Genomic DNA, 26,685 nt, shown 5'->3' with positions numbered 1-26,685 from the left:
TATCAGAGGAGCATAATTAACATTGGTGTAGTACTACACAATAAGATACCAGAGGAAATAAAAAAATACCACTCATCCAATATTTAAAGCTAAACTAAAGGCATTTCTAATAAAGCACTGTTTCTATTCTGTCAGAGAATTTCTGAATAAGTAACGAAATTAATTGTGGTCGGTACCTAATTTTAATTGCTAATACTATGTATTATTGTAACTTATCTTTGACCTGTCCAATATCAATTGTACAATTTGTGCAATATGATAAAACTGGACCAATAAAAAATCAAATCAAATCAAAAATATCTGGTATATCCAATGAGGGGGTGATGTTACAAAGCAAGATGAGATAATTTTACTTCCCTCACTTGTTTTGCCATTTGCCTCCTTAAAATTCAGTTTTTCAATTTTAATTAATTAAAATTAACATACACAAGTATAATCTGCATTTTTATAAAAGACAAAGGTTGGTCCTCAGAGAATACACAGATATATATGTGAGCAGAATATAACACCAGATCTAATTTTGTGCTTAGTTTTATGTATGTGTCTGATTTTCTAATTTATTTTGACTATTCCTAGTTAGTATCTTTTGTTATAGGCTGAAATCAGTAATTGGTTCGAAACTTAAAATCTGTTGTTGAAGTATAAATTCTGTACTAATTATAAACATTTGGAGGAACAACTAATTGTATTCTTAAAGGATCTATTTGCCTCTATTTGAAAACATGTTGGCAAAGCCAGCCCTTAATTAATTCCAAAGTAATTAACAGTTTTGTCCAAAGTATTGTTTGTATAATGATATTTGTTAATTTCATCATTTAAACAAATAAATTTGGCTTAAACCTTGTAGAAGAAACTGTTAAAAAGAACAAACTTTTCAATGTATTCAGTTAATTTAATGAGTTAAGTTTTAATTGTAATTTCTGTAAATTAAACTTCGAACAATGTGTAGTTTCAGCACCTATTATTGTGAGGATATATAAGGGCTTTTACTGCTCGTAGATGTTAAATAGTAAACTATTGTAGCAGTATGTGGATTTTGCCTGCAAACTATCAATGAGGCTTATTGAAAGTTAAACAATGGAGCACTGCTCACATATAAAACTGTGTATCATCGGGGGCTGTGAACAGTGAAAGTAAACAACTGTGACAACTGTGCACCTGTTGGCTACATTATTTACAGTAGTTAGTGTCGATATTACGAATCCCATTTTTCAGCCAGTGCAGCAATGCAGTACGTCGACACCAAGGACAATCAAGGATGAAATAAAGCAGGCGAACCATCACAACAGGGTTGTAGCCTATCCCCGATGTTATTCAATCTATATATTGAGCAAGAAGTAAAGGAAACAAAAGAAAAATTTGCAGTAGGAATTAAATTCCATGGAGAAGAAATAAGAACTTTGAGGTTTGCCGATGACACTGTAATCCTGTCAGAGACAGCAAAAGGAGCTGGAAGAGAAACTGAACAGAATGGACAGTTTCTTGAAAGGAGGATATAAGATGGACATCAACAAAAGTGGAACGAGGATAATGGAATGTAGTCGAATTAAATCAGGTGATGCTGAGGGAATTAGATTACGAAATGAGACACTTAAAGCAGTAGATGAGTTTTACTATTTATGGTGCTAAATAACTGATGATGGTCAAAGTAGAGAGGATATAAAACGTAGACTGGCAACGGTGAGGAAAACGTTTCTGAAGAAGAGAAATTTGTTAACATCGAGTATAGATTTAAGTGTGAGGAAGTCTTTTCTGAAAGTATTTGTGTGGAGTGTAGCTGTGTATGGAAGTGAAACATAGACGAGAAAAGAAGAGAATAGAAGCTTTTGAAATGTGGTGCTACAGAAGAATGCTGAAGATTATATATGTAGATCACATAACTAATGAGGAGGTATTGAATAGAATTGGGGAGAAGAGGAATTTGTTGCACAACTTGACTAGAAGAAGGGATCAGTTGGTAAGACATGTTTTGAGGCACCAAGGGATCACAAATTTAGTATTGGAGGGCAGTGTGGAGGGTAAAAATCATACGAGGGAGACCAAGAGACGAATACACTAAGCAGATTCAGAAGGATGTAGATTGCAGTAGGTATTTGGAGATGAAGAAGCTTGCGGAGGATAAAGTAGCATGGAGAGCTGCATCAAACCAGTCTCTGGACTGAAGATCACAACAATGACACTTGCTAGGTATCGAGTTGTCTGCTATATTTCTTCCTCCTTACATTTCTTTGTAGCAGTCTTTTACCTATCTTCTTTAAAACTGTAATTACTTTTAACTGTCCCATATTTTATAGGGAACTTCACAAATTAATTAATGCATACATAATGAGATAATTACATGTAATGAATGACAGAGGGTTACATTCATAGTTGTTAAACAACATAACTTATAAAACATTGGCCAGCAGGTTGTCTGCATAACCTAGGTGAGTTGTTTCTCCTAAGAAGTGCTGGCTGTTAGCTCTGTAGGTTCTAACAGAGGAATAAAGATGGATATACCCTTAGCTATAAAGTGTAAAATATGAAGGGCTGACATCTCGGTATGATTGCTGAAACATGTAATAGAGGAGGGCATTCTGAGTTACAGTTCTATATAGGTAAATAATGGGTTATTATGTACAAAGGAGTACAATGAAAACAGCACGGAAGACAGAAACCAGGTATGAATATGGGATACAAGAAGAGTATGTTACCTCAATATGTATGTAGAGGAGGAGGAGAAGGTAGAGTTGTAAACTACACCCCATTCTGTATGTATGAATGTATATACTGTTTATAACAATGAAAACAATCAATTATCGATAAAATTATTTAATTGGATAGATAAAAAATCTACTCACCAAGCGGTGGCAGAACGTACACATAAAAGAATGTTGTGATTGGCCAATCACAACAGTCTTTTGTGTGTGTGTTCTTCCGCCACTTGGTGTATATGTGGTTTGTTGAAAAGGATAGGTCAACCTAGAGGAAAAGGATGACGAAAACTGACAGAAAAAGGGTGATATATAAACAGGGACACTACCACTGTAGAGAGTTAAATGATTGTATAGAGATAATATTTCTGTGGAAAGAGGTGTATCTTGACAGTTACTACATAAGCAGGTATCGTTAGTTCCGAGGTCCCTACAAAGTGCCAAAGTACATGAATTTACCTGAGTTTCATAATCTGTTCCATATGCTAATTAAAGATGGAGTAATAAAGAGGCAAGTGTCTGAATTTTGTCCACTATTCTCCAGGATTGAAAATAAAGATAACCAGTTACTGAACGCTGACAACAAAGAGTTGTTAATTGTTCAAAACATATGGCTCTTCTGATTTGGCACCTGGCTGACAAATGCTGAAGGTGTCTTATCAGGAAACCAGCCTCATAAAACTGGATAACAACATACACAGGTCAGTATCCAATTACAATTTCCTCCTGAAGAGGGGCAGCAGTCTTTTCAGTAGTTGCAGGGGCAACAGTCTGGACGATTGACTGACCTGGCCTTGTAACACTAACCAAAACGGCCTTGCTGTGCTGGTACTGCGAACAGCTGAAAGCAAGGGGAAACTACAGCCGTAATTTTCCCAAAGGCATGCAGCCTTACTGTATGGTTAAATGATGATGACATCCTCTTGGGTAAAATATTCCGGAGGTAAAATAGTCCCCCATTCGGATCTCCGGGCGGGGACTACTCAAAAGGACATCGTTATCAGGAGAAAGAAAACTGGCATTCTATGGATCGGAGTGTGGAATGTCAGATCCCTTAATCGGGCAGGTAGGTTAGAAAATTTAAAAAGGGAAATGGATAGGTTAAAGTTCGATATAGTGGGAATTAGTGAAGTTCGGTGGCAGGAGGAACAAGACTTTTGGTCAGGTGAATACAGGGTTATAAATAAAAAATCAAATAGGGGTAATGCAGGAGCAGGTTTAATAACGAATAAAAAAATAGGAGTGCTGGTAAGATACTACCAACAGCATAGTGAACGCATTATTGTGGCCAAGATAGACACGAAGCCTACGCCTACTACAGTAATACAAGTTTATATGCCAACTAGCTCTGCAGATGATGATGAAATTGATGAAATGTATGATGAGATAAAAGAAATTATTCAGGTAGTGAAGGGAGACGAAAATTTAACAGTCATGGGTGACTGGAATTCAAGAGTAGGAAAAGGGAGAGATGGAAACATAGTAGGTGAATATGGATTGGGGCTAAGAAATGAAAGAGGAAGCCGTCTGGTAGAATTTTGCACAGAGCATAACTTAATCATAGCTAACACATGGTTCAAGAATCATAAAAGAAGGTTGTATACATGGAAGAATCCTGGAGATGCAAGAAGGTATTAGATAGATTATATAATGATAAGACAGAGATTTGGGAACCAGGTTTTAAATTGTAAGACATTTCCAGGGGCAGATGTCGACTCTGACCACAATCTATTGGTTATGAACCGTAGATTAAAACTGAAGAAACTGCAAAAAGGTGGGAATTTAAGGAGATGGGACCTGGATAAATTGACTAAACCAGAGGTTGTAAAGAGTTTCAGGGAGAGCATAAGGGAACAATTGACAGAAATGGGGGAAAGAAGGACAGTAGAAGAAGAATCGGTAGCTTTGAGGGAAGAAGTAGTGAAGGCAGCAGAGGATCAAGTAGGTAAGAAATCGAGGGCTAGTAGAAATCCTTGGGTAACAGAAGAAATATTGAATTTAATTGATGAAAGGAGAAAATATAAAAATGCAGTAAATAAAGCAGGCAAAAAGGAATACAAACGTCTCAAAAATGAGATCAACAGGAAGTGCAAAATGGCTAAGCAGGGATGGCTAGAGGACAAATGTAAGGATGTAGAGGCTTATCTCACGAGGGGTAAGATAGATATTGCCTACAGGAAAATTAAAGAGACCTTTGGAGAAAAGAGAACCACTTGATGAATATCAAGAGCTCAGATGGAAACCCAGTTCTAAGCATAGAAGGGAAGGCAAAAAGGTGGAAGGAGTATATAGAGGGTGTATACAAGGGCGCTGTACTTGAGGACAATATTATGGAAATGGAAGAGGAGGTAGATGAAGATGAAATGGGAGATATGATACTGCGTGAAGAGTTTGACAGAGCACTGAAAGACCTGAGTCGAAACAAGGCCATGGGAGTAGACAACATTCCATTAGAACTACTGACGGCCTTGGGAGAGCCAGTCCTGACAAAACTCTACCATCTGGTGAGCAGGATGTATGAGACAGGCGAAATACCCTCAGACTTCAAGAAGAATATAATAATTCCAATCCCAAAGAAAGCAGGTGTTGACAGATGTGAAAATTACCGAACTATCAGTTTAATAAGTCACAGCTGCAAAATACTAACACGAATTATTTACAGACGAATGGAAAAATGGTAGAAGCCGACCTCGGGGAAGATCAGTTTGGATTCCATAGAAATATTGGAACATGTGAGGCGATACTGACCTTACGACTTATCTTAGAAGAAAGATTAAGGAAGGCAAACCTACATTTCTAGCATATGTAGGCTTAGAGAAAGCTTTTGACAATGTTGACTGGAATACTCTCTTTCAAATTCTAAAGGTGGCAGCGATAAAATACAGGGAGTGAAAGGCTATTTATAATTTGTACAGAAACCAGATGGCAGTTATAAGAGTCGAGGGACATGAAAGGGAAGCAGTGGTTGGGAAGGGAGTGAGACAGGGTTGTAGCCTCTCCCCAATGTTATTCAATCTGTATATTGAGCAAGCAGTAAAGGAAACAAAAGAAAAATTCAGAGTAGGTATTAAAATCCATGGAGAAGAAATAAAAACTTTGAGGTTCGCTGATGACATTGTAACTCTGTCAGAGACAGTAAAGGATTTGGAAGAGCAGTTGAACGGAATGGACAGTGTCTTGAAACAAGGATATAAGATGAACATCAACAAAAGCAAAAGGAGAATAATGGAATGTAGTCGAATTAAGTCGGGTGATGCTGAGAGAATCAGATTAGGAAATTAGACACTTAAAGTAGTAAAGGAGTTTTGCTATTTGGGGAGCAAAATAACTGATGATGGTCGAAGTAGAGAGGATATAAAATGTAGACTGGCAATGGCAAGGAAAGCGTTTCTGAAGAAGAGAAATTTGTTTACATTGAGTATAGATTTAAGTGTCAGGAAGCTGTTTCTGAAAGTATTTGTATGGAGTGCATCCATGTATGGAAGTGCAACATGGACGATAAATAGTTTAGACAAGAAGAGAATAGAAGCTTTCGAAATGTGGTGCTACAGAAGAATGCTGAAGATCAGATGGGTAGATCACATAACTAATGAGGAGGTACTGAATAGAATTGGGGAGAAGAGGAGTTTGTGGCACAACTTGACAAGAAGAAGGGACCAGTTGGTAGGACATGTTCTGAGGCATCAAGCAAGGGATCACAAATTTAGCATTGGAGGGCAGCATGGAGGGTAAAAATCATAGAGGGAGACCAAGAGATGAATACACTAAACAGATACAGAAGGATGTAGGTTGCAGTAGGTACTGGGAGATGAAGAAGCTTGCACAGGATAGAGTAGCATGGAGAGCTTCATCAAACCAGTCTCTGGACTGAAGACCACAACAACAACAACAACAACAACAACAACAACAAGTTTTGTAGATTTTCATATACTCTTCAAAGGGGAAGTGTGAATTCAGATCATTAAAAGTACAGCTAGTACAGCCTGAATTCTGTGAGAAACATAGTTGGTTAAGTGAAATATAGACGATTAGACTAAAAGGGCTACTGGACTCTAGGTCCTAGTAATGAATGGTCCATGAGCATAAAATAAGGACATGTTGTATACTGTTTAAGGATCCATATTGATAATAAATATTTTTGGGCAGGAATTCAAAGAGATTTAATCAAAGTGAGATTTTAGACAATCACATGCCTATGATTATTGGTTTATAATTCACTGTGCTGTATTCCATGCATAATGAACACGTATAAGTATGTTTATTGCAAATGAGATGCAACTACAGCTGTGATCATGCATCATATACAAAAACTGTCAATACTTTTACTTATGATGGTTAAAATTAGTTTTCAAACAATTTAAAATCCAAGATGGAATGATGACACTATTATGAAAAAGATAGACTGTTACTCATCATATAGTGAAGATGCTAAGTCACAGGCAGTCACAACAAACACTCTGCTAAACAAGCGATCTTTCCACCAAAAGGCCTCCTTCTAATGTAGTTGGCAGGTTAGATGGGAAAAGGGGGAGAGAGGGGAAAAGAGAGAAGAAAATGGATTCTGGATGAGAGTTGGTGGTATTGACGGCTGTGTGGTGCTGGAGTGGAAGCAGGATAGGGGATAGTTGGATGAACGACAGAGACTAACAAAGCTTGAGGCCAAGGGGCTATGAGAACATAGGCTATATTACAGGGAGAGTTCCCATCTGCGCAACTAAGAAAAGTTAGTGTTGGTACGAAGGATCCAGACAGTGCATGATGTGAAGCGGTAACTGCAGTGAACCATATCATTTTGGACAGTGTGCTCAGCAACTGGATGGTCCAACTGTCTCTTGAGCACAGTTTGTCAGCGGCCATTCATGCCGAAAGACAGTTTGTTGGCTGTCATGCCAATGTAAGATGCAGCTCTGTGGTTTCAGGTTAATTTGTAGCTCACAATACTGCTTTTACATGTAGCCTTGCCTTTGAAGGTATAGGCAATGCTTGTGACTGGACTGGAGTAGGTGGTGGTGCGAGGATGTATGGGACAGGTATTGCATCTAGGTCTATTGCTGGGATATGAGGCATGAGGCAAAGTGTTGGGAGCAGGGATGGATGAGGACATTGTGTAGGTTCAGTGAGTGGTGGAATACCATATTGGGCACAGCAAGAGGTAGTCAAAATCCTGGTGGAGAAAGTGATTCAGTTGCTCCAGTCCTGGGTGGTACTGAGTCATGAGGGAATGTTCCTGTGTGACTGGATGGTGGGACTTTGGGTGGTGGTGGTGGTGGTGGTGGTGGTGGTGGTAGGTGACTGGAAAGATAAGGCACAGGAGATATGTTTCTGTACAATGTTGGGAGGTAATTTCAGTCTATGAAGGCCTCAGCGAGTCCTTTGGTATATTTTGAGAGGGATTGCTCGTCACTACAGATGCTACAGCCATGGGTGGCTAGGCTGTATGTAAAGGACTTCTTGGTATGGAATGGATGGCAGCTGATGAAGGGGAGGTATTGCTGGTGGTTGGTAAGTTTGATACGGACTGAGGTACCTATGTAGCCACCTATGAGATGGAAGTCAACATCGAGCAAGGTGGCTTGTCGGGTTGAGGAGGGCCAAGAGAAGTGAATGGGAGAGATGATGTTGAGGTTCTGGAAGAGTGAGGATAAGTTGTCCTCATCCTCAATCCAGATCACAAAGATGTCATCAATATATCTGAACCAGGTGAGGGGTTTGACATTCTGGATGGTTAGGAAGGATTCCTCTTGGTGGCTCACGAATAGACTGGCACAGGATGGAGCGATGCATGCCTGTACATGATGCCTTCGAAGGTGAAGTAATTGTGGATGAGAATACAGTCTGTCATGGTGACCAGGAAGCAGATTGTAAGTTTGGAATCCGTCAGGTGTTGGGAAAGATAGTGTTCAACAGTGGCAAGGCGATCGGAACTAAGGATGTTAATGTAAAGGGAGATGGCATCAATAGTGACAAGCAGGACACTGTGTGGTAAACGAACAGGAACTGTGGAGAGTTGATGGAGGAAGTGGTTGGTGTCTTTTATATAGGAGGGTAGGTTGCAGTAATAGGCTGAAGGTATTGGTTTACAAGAACAGAGATTCTCTTATTGGGGGCACAGTAACAGGCCACTATGGGTCGTCCTGGGTGATTGGGTTTATGGAACCGTGTAGAAGGTATGAGTGTGAGGAATGATAGGGGCAAGGAAAGAGGTAGACTTAGAGAAGATGTCCTGGGATGGGCCTAAGGATTTGAGGAGAGATTGGAGATTCTGCTGGATTTATGGAATGGCGTCACTGTGGCAGAGTCTATACGTGGACATATCTGACAGCTGGTGGAGTCCTTCTAACACACAATCCCTGCGGCTCAAAACAACAGTGGTGGAGCCTTTGTCAGCAGGTAGGGTTATAAGATCAGAATCAATTTTTAGGTGGTGACTGCAGTTCTTTCTGCAAATGTAAGGTTAGCTCGCACGTTGAGGGATTTGGTGAATGATGGTGAGGCAAGGTGTGGGATTAAGAAATTCTGGAATATTAATCCTTTAAGTGGGCACGACAGATATATCTGTCCATACTCTCTTAATTCACAGTGGGCAAGACAGATATACCCATCCACTGCATTCCATAGCTAGTAGCTAATGAGAATGATGAGTTATCAGTCTGCCGTTGAAACTGTGCAATGAGGTGAGTTTTGTCTACTAGATTGCAGCTCTCTTCAGGCAACACAGCACATTTTGGTCTAGTTATAACATGTTCCACTCAAGCGTGCAATGACAGCATGCGTCCTGTGAAGCAGCCACAAAAGCCTGTCTTCTTCATCTGTGTTTACTGCCGCGTTAGCAAGTAATCCTTCTCAATGGCGAAAAGAAGTCATTTATCATATTTACAGACAGAGCAGCTGCTTTTAGAAAGTGATGATAATTTCAGTGACAGTTCTGAAAGTTTTCGTGATACAGATGTTGATGCTAGTGAAAGTGACTTAGATTCAGAAACATCTGATGAGACACTACTGCAGCAGTGAGACCTACTGCATTTCTGCGTGTTAGTTCAGTTCACAACCAACGATTCTACTACTGCCAACATACATTGTGTGCAAGGACCACCAAGACAGGATACGAGAAATTAGGGCTTGTATGGAGGCATATAGATAGTTGTTTTTCCCTTGTTCCATTTTTGTGTGTAACAGGAAAGGAAATGATTAGCAGTTGTTCAGGGAACCCTCCATCACGCACCATATGGTGTCTTGCAGAGTATCTATGTACGTGTAAATGTAGATCACAAAATATACTTTTCAAAGAGAGAATCAGTTGACACACCTTTCTTCAGGAAATGAAGGAGTGAAAAATGATTTCATCTTTTATTGAAATTTGTCCACTTCATTGACAAGCCCTTGTATGATCCACTAGGGATTATCAGCAGAAAACTAGTCAAAATTCACCTGATTATCGAACATGTGTGGTGTAAATTCAGATCAGTATACACGCCAGAACAGAACCTCTGATGAACTGTTGTTGCTCTGGACAGAGTGCCTTGGATGCAGGCAATTTATTCCATCAAAGTGCAGCAGATTCGGCATCAAATTTTACAAGCTCTATGAAAGCAGCTTTGGGTATGTATGGGAATCTATTGTTCACACTGTAAAGGACACTAATTATCGTGGCCACTATCCAGAAGAAACAAAAACCTCTCAAACTGTTTTGAAACTTGCACATGATCTACTCAGGAAAGGTCACTACATTTATCTTGACAACTGGTACACCAGTCCAGATTTGGTGGACAAACTAACCAGTAAAATTACTGACACTGTCATGGAAAGCTGGGAAGGGGTTCCCTGACTGTGTAAAAAAGGAAAAACTAAAGAAAGGAGAGTATCTAACAGGATACAGAGGCAAGCAGATGGTAATTAAATGGGACAAGAGAGACAGTGTTATGGTCAGTACCTTCCATGACAATACATTAGTAAATGTAAACTCAAAGAAGGGAATCATTCAAAAACCATATGGCGCTGATTACAACAAGAATATGGGAGGCTTGGATAGGTGTGATTCTCCATTGCACAGGTAGCAGATGGCCAAGAGCAGGCTGAAAAAATGTTGTTAGAAGCTTTTCTGCCACTTGTTGGACACTGCATGCTTCACTGCATACGTTCTTTACAAGAAGCATGGTGGCACACAAAGTAGAATGAGCTTCATGACTAGCCTTGGTGAACAGTTGTCCATATCTTTACCTCAAAAAGGGACATCAGTAGGATGCCCACCTATAACACTGGAAGCAATATGCCTTATAGCCAGACATTTTCCAGACCTTCTGCTGCCCAAAATGAAGAAAAGACTAACAAGAAGGTGAATGGTGTGTGTAAGGAAAGGCCTTTGCAAAGAGATTTCATATCAGTGAGCAGAATGCAAAGTTTCCTTGAGTGTAGCACCTTGCTTTAAAATGTTTGGTACTGAACACAACTTGTAATATCGTGAAAATAAATTTTCATTAACATCTGCAATATATTTTATTCATTCCCACCTACTATCAATTGAAGTTAAAAATGAAAACAAGAAGGGAAACTTCTATGTGTGAGCCCTGCTGCACCAGAGTGCGCTGGTGCATATTAACCTCTGAGGACGCGGTATGTACACACAAACTAACCACTTCACAGGGGATGATTTGGGGGTGGATCACGATTGGATGGAGGAGTCAACTGAGTCAGGCAGTGTTCAACATTGGTTTTGGATTGAGTCTGATTGGTAGAGTTGCTGGCAGAAAAGTGTTTCCACTTTAGGGACTGGGAGAAGGATAGAAGGTTTCTAACAAGTCAAGTATGATTGAATTTCGGAGTGGGGCAACAAGTAAGGCCTTTGGAAAGGACTGAAACTTCTATGGGACTAAGGCTTTTCGAGGAAAGGTTCATACTGTGATTCAGGTCTGTTTGGGTTCTGGATTCTGTATGATGGTGGAAGAGAGTTTCTGACAGTGTGTAAACGTCGTAGATCTGCAAGGCAGGGTTTGTCAGCTATGAGGGGATGTGAGGGAGGTTTGAAGGCTGTTGTAGAGGTGGTGGAGTAGGAGGTAAATAAGTTGGAGAGTTTTTTCAGGTGATGATGTGCATGCTGCTCTAGTTCCTGGAGTGCAAGACTTTGACTGTGAGAGATGGGATACAGGAATTTGGGACTGCAGAGCAGGGGAATTTTGGATGCAGATGAGGTATTGCAAGGGGGTTTGGACCTGATTTACATGGTTTTGCAGGACTAGGTTGGTGAGGATTAAGGACTGGCAGTATCTGAACAGATGGAGGTCATTGTGGAAGGAAGGGTTGCAGCCAGAGATTGGCAATCTCATGGTAAGGCCATTTGAGGATTCCATCAGCCATGCAACAACACAAGAACAATGTGTAGGACTGGGGTCTGGCTAGAGATAAGGAAGCTTTTCTAGATTGGCACAGCTGGAAGGAGCGAGGATCTGTGGTGGAGGATAAAAATGCATAAATATACATAACTTACACAGGAATACACGTGAAAAAAGTTGCAAAAATATGTGGTAAAAATCACAAATAGGATGGAACAGATGAAGTATGAGGAAACAAGATGAAACCTGAAGGAGTAGAGCCAATAGTGAGAGGTGGAAACGAACTGAAATCGGCATGAAAACATAAGATCAAAGACAAAAATAAATAAAAATATTATAATGTGAGATGCAGGCTGGTGGGAGGTTGTATGAAGGAGGAGCATAACAGATGTGACTGGATTAGGTGACGTTAGTATTTACGTATTGGAATAAGAGAAGTGAAAGAGTGGTTGGTGGGCCGGGGGTGGGGGTGGGGGTGGGGGGAGGGGGGGGGGGGAGAATAGGGTGATACAAGGTACAAGTTCATGTGGCACAGGAAGATACAGAGAATAACACACAAAAATATGGAAGAGTGATGCAGGAAGCATGATCAATATGGGACATGAGATGCAGTATCAGCAATCAGCACAGTCATGTAGCTGTGTGTTAAGTGCCGACAAGACAGCTGATACAGTGTGGCTCTTAAGTCAGTGTGTGTAGTATGGTTTGAACAGAGCAACATGTAAAACACAGGAAAGAAGAGAAAGAAAAGTATGGACACTGAGTACGGTAATGCAAATAAAAGTAACAAATGAAAATACACTCCTGGAAATTGAAATAAGAACACCGTGAATTCATTGTCCCAGGAAGGGGAAACTTTATTGACACATTCCTGGGGTCAGATACATCACATGATCACACTGACAGAACCACAGGCACATAGACACAGGCAACAGAGCATGCACAATGTCGGCACTAGTACAGTGTATATCCACCTTTCGCAGCAATGCAGGCTGCTATTCTCCCATGGAGACGATCGTAGAGATGCTGGATGTAGTCCTGTGGAATGGCTTGCCATGCCATTTCCACCTGGCGCCTCAGTTGGACCAGCGTTCGTGCTGGACGTGCAGACCGCGTGAGACGACGCTTCATCCAGTCCCAAACATGCTCAATGGGGGACAGATCCGGAGATCTTGCTGGCCAGGGTAGTTGACTTACACCTTCTAGAGCACGTTGGGTGGCACAGGATACATGCGGACGTGCATTGTCCTGTTGGAACAGCGAGTTCCCTTGCCGGTCTAGGAATGGTAGAACGATGGGTTCGATGACGGTTTGGATGTACAGTGCACTATTCAGTGTCCCCTCGACGATCACCAGTGGTGTACGGCCAGTGTAGGAGATCGCTCCCCACACCATGATGCCGCGTGTTGGCCCTGTGTGCCTCGGTCGTATGCAGTCCTGATTGTGGCGCTCACCTGCACGGCGCCAAACACGCATACGACCATCATTGGCACCAACGCAGAAGCGACTCTCATCGCTGAAGACGATACGTCTCCATTCGTCTCTCCATTCATGCCTGTCGCGACACCACTGGAGGCGGGCTGCACGATGTTGGGGCGTGAGCGGAAGACGGTCTAACGGTGTGCGGGACCGTAGCCCAGCTTCATGGAGACGGTTGCGAATGGTCCTCGCCGATACCCCAGGAGCAACAGTGTCCCTAATTTGCTGGGAAGTGGAGGTGCGGTCCCCTACGGCACTGCGTAGGATCCTACGGTCTTGGCGTGCATCCGTGCGTCGCTGCGGTCCGGTCCCAGGTCGACGGGCACGTGCACCTTCCGCCGACCACTGGCGACAACATCGATGTACCGTGGAGACCTCACGCCCCACGTGTTGAGCAATTCGGCGGTACGTCCACCCGGCCTCCCGCATGCCCATTATACGCCCTCACCCAAAGTCCGTCAACTGCACATACGGTTCACGTCCACGCTGTCGCGGCATGCTACCAGTGTTAAAGACTGCGATGGAGCTCCGTATGCCACGGCAAACTGGCTGACACTGACGGCGGCGGTGCACAAATGCTGCGCAGCTAGCGCCATTCAACGGCCAGCACCGTGGTTCCTGGTGTGTCCGCTGTGCCGTGTGTGTGATCATTGCTTGTACAGCCCTCTCGCAGTGTCCGGAGCAAGTATGGTGGGTCTGACACACCGGTGTCAATGTGTTCTTTTTTCCATTTCCAGGAGTGTAGTATTGGATTATTGGATGTAAGAAAAGCCATTAGGCAAAATCAAACAACGAAAAATCCAAGCTGGAATAATGATAATATTATGAAAAGGACTGACTGCTACTCACCTATGCAATTATCCTCATTCATCCCTGCTCTACCCTTGCTCCAAACCCGTTGCCTCATGGCTCATATCCCCATAACAGACCTAGATGCAAGAACTGTTCCATACATCCTCCCTTCACCACATACTTCAGTCCAGTCACAAGCATCACCTATCCCATCAAAGGCAGAGCTATGTGTGAAAGCAGTCAAGTGATCTACAAGCTAAGCTGGAACTGCAGTGCTGTGTTCTTACATGGGCATGACAACCAGCAAGCTGTCTCTCCACATGAATAGCCACCGACAAACTGTAGCCAAGAGACAGCTGGAACATCCGGTTACTGAGGACACTGTCCAACACGATGTGGTTTACTTCAATGACTGCTTCATAGCCTGCACCATCTGGATCCCTCCTACCAAAGTGAGAACTCCTCGTGCAATAGATCCCACGTTCCCATAACCCCCCTGGCCTCAAGCTTCGTTGCGCAGAGTCTTCATCCACCTATCCCCTTCCCTGCTCCCACTCCAGCGCCATACAGGCTTCAGTTCTACCAAACAACCCACAGCCTTTTTATTTCTCTTCACTTCCAACATCCCCCCCCCACCACCCACCTTACTCCTGCTGTCTAACCACCCGACTGCACCTAGCTGCCTTACCCTCTCCCCACCTCTTCCCTGTATGCTCCTACAAGCAGCACTTTACCATCCACCACCCCTCTACCCTGCTATCCTTTCCCCCACCACCCAGTTGTGTCTACTTTCGGTGGGACGCTCACTTACGTAGGTGTCTTTTTGTTGTGTCTGTCTGCGTCTCAACCGCTTCACTATATGGTGAGTGGTAATCTATCCTTTTCATAATATTAAAACTAGTTTGGAATTTTAGATGTTCATTATTTATTAGAGTTTCACAATAGTGACCATAACATTCTCCTCAGGGGAAGGACCTGTAGTGTAAGATATTACTTCAGTAAAGTGACGTGTTGTACAAGCATTTACCAAACTTACGAATGATGACTGCCACCATAAGAAGTGTACAGGGTGGCAGCCAGTCAAGGAATATTTTAGGGAAGTGCTTAAAAAATTTATTTCAAAGGCCCAGTCACATCTTAACAAGTTTTCTCCCAGAGCATTTTCAGCTGTGCCTATGCGACAAGTTGCCTGTCTTCCAGAACCGAGACAGTTCTCTCCAGTTAAAGCTGCTGACAAGAGACCTCCTGTACACTGTCGTTGTACGCCATATGTAACAACCTTCTTCCCCCTTCCCTGCCTATGAACATAAGATTAAGTAATGATTTGGTATGGCATTTTATTTATGTGCATGTATTCTGGAAGACAAGGGCACAATGTACCTGTTAGCTACATTACAGTGATCCCTGCGGCTTGGGCTATTTATTGTGTCTCATCGGATCCTGCCTTGGAGATATGATGTGAGACATGGAAGAAGAATGGCTGTGACAGTCACAATGACATCACAGGGGCAAGTGAAGAACTGCTACCTGTATATTCAAGTGGTATCTGTTAACTATGACAGACAGTTTTTGACATAAGCTGTATTAATATACCTATGATATTCTGGATAACGAGCCAACTTTGTTATGTAACAAGTTATAACAAGACGCCTTGAGCCCTCTACTGAAGTTGCTAGCAAATTCATGCCATCAGTTTTAGCCAATAGCGTGTGTGGGATACAGGTCATGTGTGTGGACACTGGAGCATTCTGCAGTGCAGAACACATTTGCCTCTCTTTCTCTTGTGATCTAGACCTTGAGCAGAACGGATGTCTTTTTGGGAGGCACAGCCTCTGGCTCTGCGTTCCATGACTGGCCACCACAATCATTTAACATGAGCTGTCTCCCCTTCCGTTGTCCATTTTAATTAGTTGCTCGACCTTCTAGACTGGCCTGATAATTTACCCAGGGATATAAAATGTCTGACAGGTAGCAAAGTGAAATTTGAAAACAAACTAAACAAGTTTCTCCTTAACAACTCCTTCTATTCTGTAGAAGAATTTCTATTACCATTCTGTGCAAAAGTTGGTAGGTATGAATTACTAGCTCACATCTCTAGATTTAAAAAAAAAAAAAACTACTTTATAAATTTTCAGCCCGTAGCCACATTTAAAAATTTAAGTTGTGATGTGTATGTAAAATGACTTATTCCACATTTTGATTCATCATGCAAATGATCCATGGAACATGAAACTAACTAACATTAGGGCTTCATTCATTGCACACCTTCAAAGGGGATAACTGTTCCTGTTCCTTTATGCTTCTCTGCTCAATTGGCTGCTAGTGTACTTTACAGACATATCCTGCAAGGACTGCTTCTGCCCTTTAATGTATAATGTGGTTCTTTCACATCCCTGGAGACCCTTCTTCATAATGAAAAATACCGCGTGTGTGTGTGTGTGTGTGTGTGTGTGTGTGTGTGTGTGTGTGTGTGTGTGTGTGTGTGTGTGTGTATAACGGGGCACATCCCAGTTAAATCTCTGTGATACTTAGAATATAAAGCTGCTTAGTGGTGTGAGTACATATTATTCCACAAATTACAATGCGAGTACATCACCTGCCTAGCCAACGGTAATAGTAATGACCACGTAGAAATACAGCAAATTAACTACTGTATTTCTTCCTTTGGTTTACTGTGTGAAATTGTTAGAATGTGTAGCTACATAACCTCAACACACAACTTACTAACATGGTCTGCTTGAGGCAGGAGGAAGCCCCAACCATAGCCTCTCAGAAAGTGAAGAGGGTATCCCTCCCAACTCAGCCGTAAGAGTTTTGGTGTGATCTGCATCCCGGTGGTGAGGAGCTGGGGTCCTGGGCACCAGTCTTCAGAATCCATGTTGCGGGAGCAGAGCTTCCGGTACCAGGCGGGATACCCAGGCATGTGAGGTGGACGGGCGGGAAGCCTCGCTGCTGTTTCCTTAGCCAGCCTTTCAAACCTGTTGGCAAATTCTTCATGAGAAAATCATAGTTATAACAGAAAACTATCACCACAGATATCCAGATTTCCTCTGACAATGAAAGCAAGACAACTGCAGAAATACCAACAAATAGTTTCCCAAATATGCAATAAAATGATAATAGGGTTTACAGTAGATTACAAATTTATCAACTTCCACATTTACTAAGGAATTCCATATTCTTATTATTTCATATATCCTGTTTCCAACCATGAACACTGTGGTGTAATTGTTTCCACTTGAAGTTAACTAATTCATGGCCTAAAGGATATGAAGATATTGTAATTTCATTACCATGCAACAAGAACCAATGATCTAGTCAGCTTTGTAGACCAATTTTCGCAATTCTGAGAAAATGGTTTGTTTAGCTTAAATGTCCATAACTCAAAAGTTATTAATTAGTTAAGACGTGACTTCTAGACATTGCCCATTTTTATATCTTGTAATATTTCAAAATTTTGTTCTGATAATACTCAAGCCCAAATTTTCCAAACACAGTGATTTTCTTAGATTTTCCACATTTTGATTTTTAAAGGAAGCATTCAAAGTTGAAACTTTTGTTAAATGAATTATAAATTTTGGTTGTCTTAGAAGCTGAGGAATTTTCGATGGGCATCAATGCAATATCAAAAAATAGTAACTTACGTTTCTGTAAAACCCAAGGCTGCAAAACATTAGGTATATGAAGCAAATGGGTTTAGAAATGGCTCTGAGCACTATGGGACTTAACATCTATGGTCATCAGTCCCCTAGAACTTAGAACTACTTAAACCTAACTAACCTAAGGACAGCACACAACACCCAGCCATCACGAGGCAGAGAAAATCCCTGACCCCGCCGGGAATTGAACCCGAGAACCCGGGCGTGGGAAGCGAGAACGCTATCGCACGACCACGAGATGAGGGCCAAATGGGTTTAGAAATCCAGGCTGCTTTTCTCTACAATTTCTCTCTTTTGTATCATTAATTAATGTAGCATTTTCTTGTAAACTAAAAACCATAAAGTGGTGCATTACCCTTAAGCATAAGGTTATACATAGCCAGACATGAGCCCAAAATGAGACAGTCAACTGTGAATTCATGAGAGCACTGACTATGGCAAAAGCCTATGTAAAGTGTATTGCACAGTGATACTGACTTATAACATTCTTGTATTGATCAAATGGACTGGCTACAAATCTGGCAGCATGCATCTGGAGAGCTTCTATGTCTTCTTTTGTAATATGGTGAGGATCCCAAACACTGTACCAGCACTCAAGAATGTGTATCAAAAATGTTCTGTATGCAATGTCTTTAATTACATGCACTGTTCTATTCTTTATCAGAATTCTCCCAATAAACTGTAGTTGACCATTTGCCTCACCTAAAACTTGTTCCGCAGCTTTTCATCAAGGTATTTAAACGAGGTGGCCAAGTAAAGCAGTTTACAATTAATACTGGATTCCAATACTACTGACACACATCTCCCATTCATTCACATTAACTTACTTTTCTATACATTTGAGGCAACATGTATTCAGTGCCCAAAATAGAAATTCTGCCAAAGTTAGCTTGAATCACCCTACAGTCACTCAACAACGATTACTTTCCACACACAACAGAACCATCAGTAAAGATTCTGAGAATGTTGACCACTCTAAGACCCCCTACACACTGGTGATTTGACTACACGACTTGCTGTGCACATGCTGCTCCCCAGCGCTAGTCATCGCGACTCAGCCATGTTTGATCCTTCCACATGTGGCAGTCTCGTAAGACAACTACAGAGAGAAGGGGTAAACAGCTGCTGCCTCAACAGGTATGTGCATTTGTATGTCAGCGCTTCATTATTGTTCAATGATGTAATTTTCCTGGGTTGGTTTAAAGATTTTTGTTTTTCTGTTGCACTGCAAAAATGACTTTCATTGTGGAACTTTTCATCATTGCAGTAGAAAGTTATCCTGTAATTTGAGAATCGGGAAAGAAGAATTATAGCAGTAAGATTTAATGCCTGAGAAGAGAAACAATTTGTTATGTTCTTCAAAAACAAAACTGTGTACAAAATAAATTCTCATGTATTATTTTGTGTATTGTATGAATATAATAGAAATAAACATTCCACATGGGGAAAATATATATATAAAGTGTCTGTATATGTGCGGATGGATATGTGTGTGTGTGCGCGAGTTATACCTGTCCTTTTTTCCCCCTAAGGTAAGTCTTTCCACTCCCGGGATTGGAATGACTCCTTACCCTCTCCCTTAAAACCCACATCCTTTCGTCTTTCCTGATGAAGGAACCTTGGGTTGCGAAAGCTTGAAATTTGTGTGTGTGTTTGTGTGTTTTTATTGTGTCTATCTGCCAGCGCTTTCTTGTTTGGTAAGCCACAGCATCTTTGTTTTTTATATATATTTTGTGTATTGTGTATTATTAAAATACATTTTACATCATGTTCATTTGCAAAGGGATCCCCGTCAGTGCTAACAAAATAATCTGCGAATTTGTCTTGTATATTCACAGCACAGCAGCTTTGTGTAGGTGTGATGCTTCATATGTCTTCTAGGCCAACTATTGTTAAAGTTTCATCCAAGTTGAATCCACCTCTTTTGTGACAAGAGTTGCACAGAATGCAGCATACTTCAATTATTATTACTGTACGGAAATCCTCTTTCACATTTTTATGATGAAATATTTACATTTTGTCATCAATTTGTGACTGGGTTGCACAAGTGTACAGCTCTTGCCGCAGAGCCTCAGCTAAGTGGTTCATATGTGTGTCCAGTAATTCAGTTGCATGATTCGATCACATACTTGTGCATTGCATCGATTGAACTATGTGGTTGAATCACCACATCTACATAGCCAGTGTGAGAGCAGCCTAATGGAACTCAGTACCTGAAAAATAATACGGAAACACTGTCAGAAATGCATGCTCGAACATAAATGCGAATCCTAGCCAAACCTGCATGTTGTGCTGTTGCATTTGACCACAAACTGCAGCCATGCAATGTCCTCAACATGTTGCAAGCATGAGTCGTGGTCAGAACAGGGGGTGTTCTGTGGTGTTGTGAGTGCATTATGTCGAAGCCAACTGAATTCGAACACAGGCAAATTGCTCATGCTCGTATGGCAAGTCCTTCAGCAACTAAGGTAGTTGAAGTGTCTCTTGTTTCAAGAGGCACCACAGGAAAGATTTATATTGCACACCAGGAAACTGGAAAAACATCATACACTAAGTTACAGCATGGACCAAACTGTGTGCTGAATGATCTTGGTAAACAGCCACTGCAAAGGACAGTGGTGAAAAATAAGTGGACAACAGCTGCAAAAATCATTGCAGAACTGAATCTCATAATTGTGAATCCTGTCAGCAACAAAACAACATGAAAGGAGTTACAGAAACTGGGAAATGCAAGGTGAACTGGAATTCCAAAACCACTCATCAGTGATTCAAATGCCCATAACAGGAAAACGTGATGCCAAGCCATAAAACCTGGAACATGGAGCAATGGAAGAAAGTCATTTGGTCAGATGCATCTTGTTTCACACTGTTCCCAATTTCTGGCCAAGTTTACACACCAAGAGTGAAATGTGGTGGGGGTTCGGTGACAATTTGGGCAGCCATACTGTGGTATTCCATGCATCCCATTTGTAATATGCAAGGTCATATTACTACCAAGATTTATGTGACCATTTATGCTGATCAGACCCATCCCATGGTACAATGTTTGTCCTCCAATAGCGACACAGCGTTACAAGGCGACTCTGTTCACACAACTTGCATTGTCCAGTACTGGTTTTGAGAGCATGATGATGAACTGCCACATTTCACCCGGCTACCCCAGTCACCAGCTCTCAATATTACTGAGCCTTTGTTGTCTACTTTGAAGAGAAGAATGCATGATCCACTACCCACCTCTATCACTGTTACCTGAAAGTGCAACAATTTTGCAAGAAGAATGGTATAAGATTTCTGTGGCAAAAAACACATGATCTGCATTTATGCATTCAGAGATGATTGGAAGCTGTTTTGAATGCTAGTGATTTTCCTAAACCATATTAGGCACTGTGATGTGTTTTGTTTTTTGGTATTTCCATATTTTTGTGCACCTCTGTACATGGGAAACAGGAGCAGTGATGTCACATTTCCCAGGGGTGTTTTTGACATTACCTTAATCTCTAAAGAACACTTGCTATTCAGGTCAACGTACTGGGTACTATAACTTAAACAGTATTTGAGTTAATCACATATTCTTTGGGCTCAGACATTTTCCAACAGTCTCCAGTTTGGCACAATTGGAAACTCATTACATTCAAGCTACAAATATACTCAAGAAACTTCATCAGATTGAAATTACAGATATTGGTCTATAACTTTGTGCATACATCCTTTTGTCCTTGATATATGCAGGAGGAACTTGTACTTTTTTCCATTTCTTGGGACTGTTTGCTGTCCTAAGTATATTACCTCATAATAACGTAACCCAAAACTTCAACTAATTAAGAACAGAATACTACCACATAAAAGAAAAAACAAGACAAGGAATTTATCAATATTGCTGAATACCTAACTGATTCAGTTTACATTTCAAGGTAAGTGCTGCAGTACAGCCACAAACCACTTCTCATATTATCCAGTATGGGTCAGATAAAACATTTCCATATGCAATGATATGTTCACACCAGGAGTCCCACGATGTACGTTAAAGTGAGCCTGATAAGAACACAGGCTCACTGAGAGTTAGTCAGCAGAAAGACTGCAACAGAAGCAAAAGGTTGTAACACTAAGACTATATCAGAGATGTGGTTGCAGCCAAATTAAGCAACGAAACTGTAAAAAAAACAGTAACTCTGATCCTGGCCACACTAAGAAACTTGTTCTTGCATTACATAACAGAACATTAAGCTTGATCATGATATTAGTAATAGTGCAAGGAGTGAAGGGCTAAAAAAAGTAATCAAAGTAATAAATGTTCTTTGCATTAAAGGAGTATCTATATTTCCTTGGCTAAAAAAGGAAATTCTCTTAGGTGCAATGAACCCACACAAAGATTAGCCTCTCAGTTCAAATTGCTACTTTCGTACAAAATCTGATTTAGTTTCCAGATTTCAGTTTTAATATCCTACAAACTAAAATTTCATGTTAAAAACAAAATAAAATAAAAATGTCTACAATATTCAATGAGCCTTGAAAAGCCAACTGTTTTGTTTTGGAAGCAGAAACTCCTGCTGCTGTTGCTACCACTACTCACAATTTTTATGTAAGCATTGTATGGCACTATTTGAAGACATTATCTTCATTTTAAAATACAACATAGCACACTGTAACACCTGAAACATTACCAGACCTTTTGTTTTTGTCATGATATGAGACTTTTGCAGTACACTGAATATGCAAAAACACAAAAAAATAGTACCACTTTTCAGTAGACTCATGAAATTGAGCACTGTTGAGATATAACTATGAACTGGAACATTTTGTGTTTTATGTGAGCACCTACAAATATTAAAATTGACATATAGAGCTCACAAATACCTACATTTTTTGCTCAATCAAAGCTGAAATTGCATCATAAGTTTGCAGACGCATTAATGTGAATGCATCTGTGATCAAGATATGTTTTCATTATGATGACACCAACATAAAACATACATACTCAATAATATGTTTCAAGAAAGGAAATTTCATTTCCTAACTTCAGAAAATAGTATTTTGGTAAGTAAGGCATACTTAATTAATGGGTAATTGATTGATTCATCAGTTTCTGCAGATCACTTTGTGAATGAGAACTTTCAGAGATGTGGGACAAGTTAAAATATGCACAAACAAAGTGAAGCAGCTATTACAAACTGCATTAACAAGCAATTACGTTGTGTAATAATTTTAAATTGTTCTCGAGTGTTCTGCTAGGTCGAATCATTGGTTCACCAAAAACGTTTGGCAATGTGACTTCTCGTTATCTTCAGCTGAGGAATGATGAATTAGTCATCTATTGTGTCATTTGCATTCTTATTAGGACCATGCTCTGGAGACTAAAGTTCTGCTACACCATCACTGGTTCATATTTCGCTTCGTGCTGTGCCCTCAGTATGCCGAGTGCTGGATTCAACGCTTTGCTATGGGAAAATCATGGTCTTTGTTTATAAGGTTCTGTTGACATCAGATTTCTACTGCTTCTTTAAGCACACTACTCCTAAAAGTAGTTTTTTTTAAGTACCTCCAGAGCATGGCCTCATTTCTCCACAATGTCACCAACTGTTTGTGGGCAGGAGTACTGATGATATGAATATAAAAGCATGGCACAGTGGATCAGCCCATCATTCTTCAACAGCTACAAGTCTTGCTGTTGAAAATATCTGCAGAAGCAAATGATCCAACCAAGAAGAATACTCAAGAAGAATTTAAAATGTATTTCTCATGAAAATCTCAGGTAACATTATGTTTAACTGCTATACACAAACCTGTTTAACATAATCAACAATAATATTTAGTCATAAACTTCAGATTTCTGCTGTAGCATTTTTTATAGCAGCAATTTGCATATTATTACATAATGTCTCTAAGAGATATTTTCAATGCTGTGGGTCCATTGAATCATAAATAATATTTGGATTCAGACACACAAATTACAGGTAACACTGATGTCCATTCCAAATAAGCTTTAACTTCTCCAGTACATCGACAGCTGATAGATTTACTGTTTTTCCTTCCTCAAAATAGCTGTGTTTCTGCTTTACCTGTACATATTAGCCACAATTATCAATGTGCTCTGATAACACTAGTCATAATTGGTTGATTTAACGCTTCACAGAAGCAGCCCGCAGTGTCTTAGTAAGATACAGGAAATGCCAATGGGGTAATTTTTCTTGTTTGAGTCTACTGAAACTGAGTTCGTAGAATATATATTACTTTCTCTGTAGAGAAGCATTTATGTAAACCAACCTGAGCTGCAGTTAAAATTTAATGATTAGAAACGTGGTTCAATAATCTGTTGTAAGCTAACTTCTCAAAATTTTTTAAGAACACAGGAAGGTGTTCCAACTAGGAATTCAGGAAAGACATGGTTATAAAAAAGATTCAATTTACTGGATCATGGAGTGACTTCAACAAGTATACTATAAAAGCAGCTTACACACATCTCAAACACATTCTGCGACTGAGATTCATGCATGCCCTTATAGAGATGCTATCCATATCAGTTGTCACTGGCATAGTGCCATGTATGCACAGTGGACCTGGTGATGGCAATTGGTGATAAGGCTGCCCCTGGCAGCCACCTCCAGTAGTTGCAGGTACGCTATTTCAATTCTTGCACACTTGACTCTTGGCATAGTGGGCCTTCTGATTTCCACTGTGAGCAGTAGGTATAGTAACCAGTGGGTTACTAGACTTCTCCCTCCTTGCGTGGGAAAGGCCAGGCATTGCCATCCACAATGCTGGGACTGAAGATATATCCCAGCATTCACGGTGGTGCAGTGGGCGGAAACCACAGGCACCAGAATTTCCTGACCCGCTCAGACCGACACACATGTACGAAAGTGAGAGGGACATGGGCACACCACTGTCTGTGCATCCCAGGATGACTGGTGGACAGGACTGGTGGCAGGGGGAGGGGGGATATTATATTGTCTGAGAGTATAGTGAATTGACAGTTGCATTAGCACTAGGCACACGAGCAATTCAGTACAGAGCAGAGGAGAACATAGGAGGGTTCTGAGACAGACAGTTGAGTCAGCCCCTGTGTTGACTCGTAGGATCAGTGGCTTATCCACCACCCGCATTTCAATGGAAAATTTGTTCTTACCTACAGATAATGATGAACCCATTGACTAAACTGTGTAAATATCGACGTCCATTGATTCTTGCAATGACTTGTGGGGCAGACAGAGATCAACATACCACTGCTACATTATTATTTTTTCTTTTTTTTTATGGCAAGACATCCTACACTTGAGGAAGACTGTTCACTCTTGCTGTATGAAACAAGAGGGGGAACAAAGCAAGCAGCATTCACTGTTCCTGCTGCCAACAACATGTTTGTCTGTGTCAGCCTGGTTGGCTTGTTTGTACTGCGGCTACCTCCTCTTCCCCCAGCATGCTAAGCTCCATGTGCTGGGGCTGCAAACTGACAACAACAGTAACAGTGACATCACTCCAAGCTCCTAATTGGCAGCCCATGAAACCTCAACTGACTGCACAGCATTCAGAACCTCTTCTAACATATGGTCCTCAAACTGAAGGGCACACTGACGCAACTTATTTGGGGCCATACGAATGATCTCATCTCTGACCATAGTGTCCACATAAGACCCCTGAGACCTATTATGATGGTGTGACACTTATGACTGCAGCCATGCAGCTCAGTCGCCTTAGGTCAATACAACTGTTGCAGCTGTCTGTGACATTGGTAGAATTCAACATGCACAGCGACCATTTGTATAAGCTTGTGATGGTAGGAGGACAGCAAACGACACAGTCATCAAAAGAAGGTGACACTGATTCTTGCAGAGGAGCTAACTGCCACAGTAAACAATACATCCACTCCACAATAAGAAAAGAACCTTACAGACTTACCACATAGACCATCCGGAATGTCAAAAAATGTTGGTGAAGCCACTTCTCATAAAAATCCCAGTCTTCTGTGGGTTAAGCATGGGGATTGAAAGGGGGGAGGGGGGGGGCGCTAAAACCAGCAGATGAGCTTGGATGAGAACAGCCAACAATTATTCCAATGTGGCTGTACGCACCTGCTGTTAAAGTAGAAGTGACTGGAGGCCTTCACGAAGAGACGAATGACAGAAAAACCACAGAATCTGACTTAAATGAAAATCTGACCCTCGACGTCACCATTTGAAGGTATTCTAACAAGGAACATGAGGGAACACACACTTGTAAAAGAGGTACAATTTATTGACTAATCGAGTGATGTACACAAAAATACAATGGAAGTATTTTACATTTTTTTAACATGTCTAACAACTGAGGGCCTGGAGGCCCGTGCATCCCCTTATAAAGATGCTATCCACATCAAGTATTGCTAATGTAGAGCTGTGCACACAAGATGGACCTGGTGATGGTAGTAGGTGACATGGCTGCCTCGAGTAGCTGCAGGTGTGATGTCTGAACATCGGCGTGCATTATGCTTGCCATAGAAGCCTGACTTACATCCTCTGTGAGTGGTATAAATAGTAACTGGTGGGTTACTACAGAAGGTGGATGATAGGTCAAATTTTGTAACACAAAACTGCTATGATTTAAATCATGTAGGAAAACACTATGCTTAACTTGTGTTAACAATCAGATGAGTCACTATGTTAGATTCAGCATAAGCAAACCAAATGGCTGGAATACTGCACAATTCCTTGTCTACAATATAATGGTGGACAGAAAAGAGTGTGAGTTTCACATCATTTTCAA

At 41.0% G+C, this 26,685-nt stretch overlaps 1 protein-coding gene across 1 annotated transcript in view; it reads right to left on the bottom strand.

Annotated features, from left to right (window-relative positions):
- Window positions 1-26,685, bottom strand: part of LOC124787955 (DNA polymerase subunit gamma-1, mitochondrial) — a 169,161-nt gene that overhangs the window by 94,939 nt on the left and 47,537 nt on the right. The window contains exon 6 of the mRNA XM_047254958.1: window positions 17,019-17,268. Within this exon, the coding sequence (XP_047110914.1) occupies window positions 17,019-17,268 (250 nt within the window). The remainder of the gene's footprint in view (window positions 1-17,018; window positions 17,269-26,685) is intronic.

Source organism: Schistocerca piceifrons, chromosome 3 (assembly GCF_021461385.2).
Source record: "Schistocerca piceifrons isolate TAMUIC-IGC-003096 chromosome 3, iqSchPice1.1, whole genome shotgun sequence".
Lineage (NCBI taxonomy): Eukaryota > Metazoa > Arthropoda > Insecta > Orthoptera > Acrididae > Schistocerca > Schistocerca piceifrons.
This window is presented reverse-complemented; position numbering and strand designations above follow the sequence as displayed.